The following is a 3318-nucleotide window of genomic DNA, read 5'->3' as shown; positions in this document are numbered from 1 at the left end:
ATAAATAGATCAGGTGATGTTGTGGTAATGAAAATTATTCTAATGAAAATTATGGAAAAAACGCAAGGGAATTCTTTTGCGAAGATTGTAAGAGATCGCATGTTGTTGGGTATGCTAGACAACAGCTAAGAAGAGAGGAAAGCATTAAGAGTCCAGCGGAAATAGGTCAAGGAGGAAATGGTATACTATCCATTGTTGATACAATGAGCTAAAAAATTCTTGACAGCCTTTATTGAGCACGGCTGTGGGCAGTTTTCAGGGCAACACAAAACCCATTGCATAACGGGTCTTCTGAGGTAGTATATAAATCATCAGTCGGTCAATTGGGCGAAGTTTATCTGAGTGCAGAGTTAAGGACGTTAATGATATTCCACCGAGGCGTAGAGCGAAAGTCTTGCTACCGGTGATATCAGAGGAGCCAGACAAAATAATCCATATCATTCGGCTTATCCATCCAGAACTACTAAAATAGCAAGGCCCTGCATCCATGTATATAGCAAACAACTTAAACAATTTTTTTCTAGCTCAATTTAGTGATGAGAATGCCACGACGATCGGCATGCCACACGGTAGAGAGATCCCGACGCAGAATATCAAGAAGCAATTAGAGAGCGAACAGGAAGCGCTAACTAACCTAAGCTCGTTATCAGTAATGGAAAAATTACGCCAATTTAACACCAAAGCCGCCGGGTGATTCTAGATTTCACTCTGGATTTGAACGATGTGTAAGACGAACCTGGAGGGTTCTTCGAAGTACTCGTTTTCCGTTTATAGATATACCCAGTTCGATTTAAGTTAAGCTGGTGAGCTTTACTCTGGGCACACCGGAAACTTTGGCGGAACTGGAGGAACTGGCGTACCAGTTTATCGGTGCCGGCTTTAGGGTAATATATCAAGCTTGGCCAAGTGTCAGGCATAGAGGTAGAAAAGAAACACCTTTAATGAATTTTGGTGGAATCAGAAAGTCGAGAGCGAGCGTTAAGCTTATAAAAATAAGGCAAGATCATTCTTTAGTGAAATTATTTTTTATTTCGAGAAGACTGTAGTGTCAAACAAGAAGACGAAATTATAATAAATAAAAATAACAGACAATCTACCGGAAATATCATTTCCATCTCCTAAAGGTAGAGTCGAGAACCGAGTATTCTCAAGATACTTTCGGCTTGAAAATGATTAAGTATTAGTCTGGCCAAGATCGAAGAATCACAGATAATGTGTTCTTCATTCTTATCGTCTTCAACGCAGAGCCGATATTCTGACTCGGTAGCAGTGGGTTGTAGCTATTTAAATATCTAGAAGTAAGCCTGATGTCATTTTTATTTAATATAATAACATTCCATTTCTTTAAAGTCTAAGGGCCTATCTGCAGTATCTACTGCGTTCAGAGTGCATCTACTAAATAATTATGGCTCTTGAAGAGGACCAACTGACACCACAGTATAGTTGCCGTCCGGAAATGAAAGTTAAAGATCTTTCGTCAGCGACTTCATTGCCTTCGATCCAACAATGGCCTGTAATTCATAGTAGTTTAGGTACCGAAATTTTAAGCGTCTCTTGGCAGACGTGAATTTTATCATCTGATTGGCTATCTAAAAGATAACTAGAAAAAACCTTATCTGTATGATAGCACAATAATGCCGAAAATATATTCCAAGGCATTTAGCTTTTTTAAATTTTCTCCTTTAATATGTTAGTTCGGACAGGATTTAAATAGTTAGATTTTGGGAAATGATGACCAGGTCAGTAATTTTTGTGGTGTGTGGTGTCGGCAGTGTGCTGCGAATATCAGTTTCCTGTTTCCTGCAATCTTTTTTGAGTACTTAAATGTTCGCAACTACTCTAAATTTTCCAACAAACTTCTTCACAACGTATCTGAGCGAAGTGAAGTGCTTCCATTAACAGAAATTAGCACTAAAATATTTTATATCCCCTATTCGTTGCCTTTCACTTGAGAATTATGCATCGCTGAACTTTTGAACTTTTCACTCGAACTACTTTTTAAAAGTTTTACGGCTAAACACGAATAAACAACTACTTGCACAAATTTTCGAATATGCATGCATCAATCACACTCACTCTTACAATTTGCATGCATACATACGCATGTATATAAGTATTTGTATGTACGTATATGCAGCTTGCACTTACCTATTGTGTATGTGGCGCCATCGACGGTGAAAGTGGCCGCTTTACATTTGTTGAAAAATCGTGAAGCGAAACCCAAAGCTGAGTTCTTTAAACTTGACGAAACTCGGCGAATCGGTGAATCCGGACAGGAAGAGGGCATTGTGCGGCCACCAACACCACTCACCATACCCGCACGTATATTTGCAACACCAATGCGACTGGCAGTGTGGGTATTAGCGTCTGCCAACTGGGGACTGGTGGCAGTAGTGCTGGTGACGACACCGCCTTCCGCACTGCCACTCAAATGAGCAATGCTTGCAGTGGTTGCAACTGTTGTTATTGTTGCTTTTGCGACAGGTGATGTGGCAACAGTTTGATAACAGCTAACATCAACAATGTTTGCTGTTTTTATTGTTGCATCCGTTGTAGCGGCTTCTGCTGGCGCATTGCCAATTTGTGTCGCTGTGCCGGGCACCACGAAGGCGCGTCGAAAGTGTGGCGGTGAAATACGGCGCGAACTTTGTTGCGACATATTGTTGTTGCTGGCACCACACGTGCGTTTATATACTTGCAACACGCGATGTAATGTTGCGTTACTTTTTAGTGCGCAGTGATTTGGAGTTGACTGCACAGATCAGAAAAAGATTGCACTCACGTATTTGGTAAAATTTGATTTTCACTCTTATTTTGGATTTTTTTAGGAATTAAATATTTTGCACAAAGCTGATATAATATTTAGTGGAGTAACATTTTGTTTGATTTTTACTCTTATTTTGGATTTTTAGGAATTAAATTTTATACACAATGCTCACTCTTTATATTTAGTGAAGCGACGTTTTATTTTATTATCGCACAGGTGGGGGCTTATGCACGGAGATGAAATAGACAGACACAGCATACACATATACGAAGGTCAAAGGGTAAAGATTTTGTTTTTAATTTTGGATATTAAGTTTTTTTTTTTATTTTTACATAATATTTCACTTTACAATTCTTTTCCTATCAAGAGTATATATAGATGCGTATCAACTAATATAGAATTTAAAAAAAATTATTTAATTGTGTTTAATTTTTGAATTGCGTTGGCCATTATTTTAGGTTTTAAAGAAAATTTAGTTACATAGTTGAATAAAGTTTGCGAATAAACATGGGTATTAGGCAAAAGTTAGTTAAACAAATCTAAATATGTAT

At 38.2% G+C, this 3318-nt stretch overlaps 1 protein-coding gene across 1 annotated transcript in view; it reads right to left on the bottom strand.

Moving 5' to 3' along the window:
* Window positions 1–3105, bottom strand: part of LOC118740478 (calcium/calmodulin-dependent 3',5'-cyclic nucleotide phosphodiesterase 1) — a 737853-nt gene extending 734748 nt beyond the window's left edge. Inside the window, exon 1 of the mRNA XM_036472036.1 lies at window positions 2149–3105. Within this exon, the coding sequence (XP_036327929.1) occupies window positions 2149–2659 (511 nt within the window). The 5' untranslated portion in view covers window positions 2660–3105. The remainder of the gene's footprint in view (window positions 1–2148) is intronic.
* Window positions 3106–3318: the final 213 nt, after the last annotated feature.

The sequence above is a fragment of the Rhagoletis pomonella genome, unplaced genomic scaffold (assembly GCF_013731165.1).
Source record: "Rhagoletis pomonella isolate Grant_MI unplaced genomic scaffold, Rhpom_1.0 Rhpom_scaffold_00006, whole genome shotgun sequence".
Taxonomy (NCBI): domain Eukaryota; kingdom Metazoa; phylum Arthropoda; class Insecta; order Diptera; family Tephritidae; genus Rhagoletis; species Rhagoletis pomonella.
This window is presented reverse-complemented; position numbering and strand designations above follow the sequence as displayed.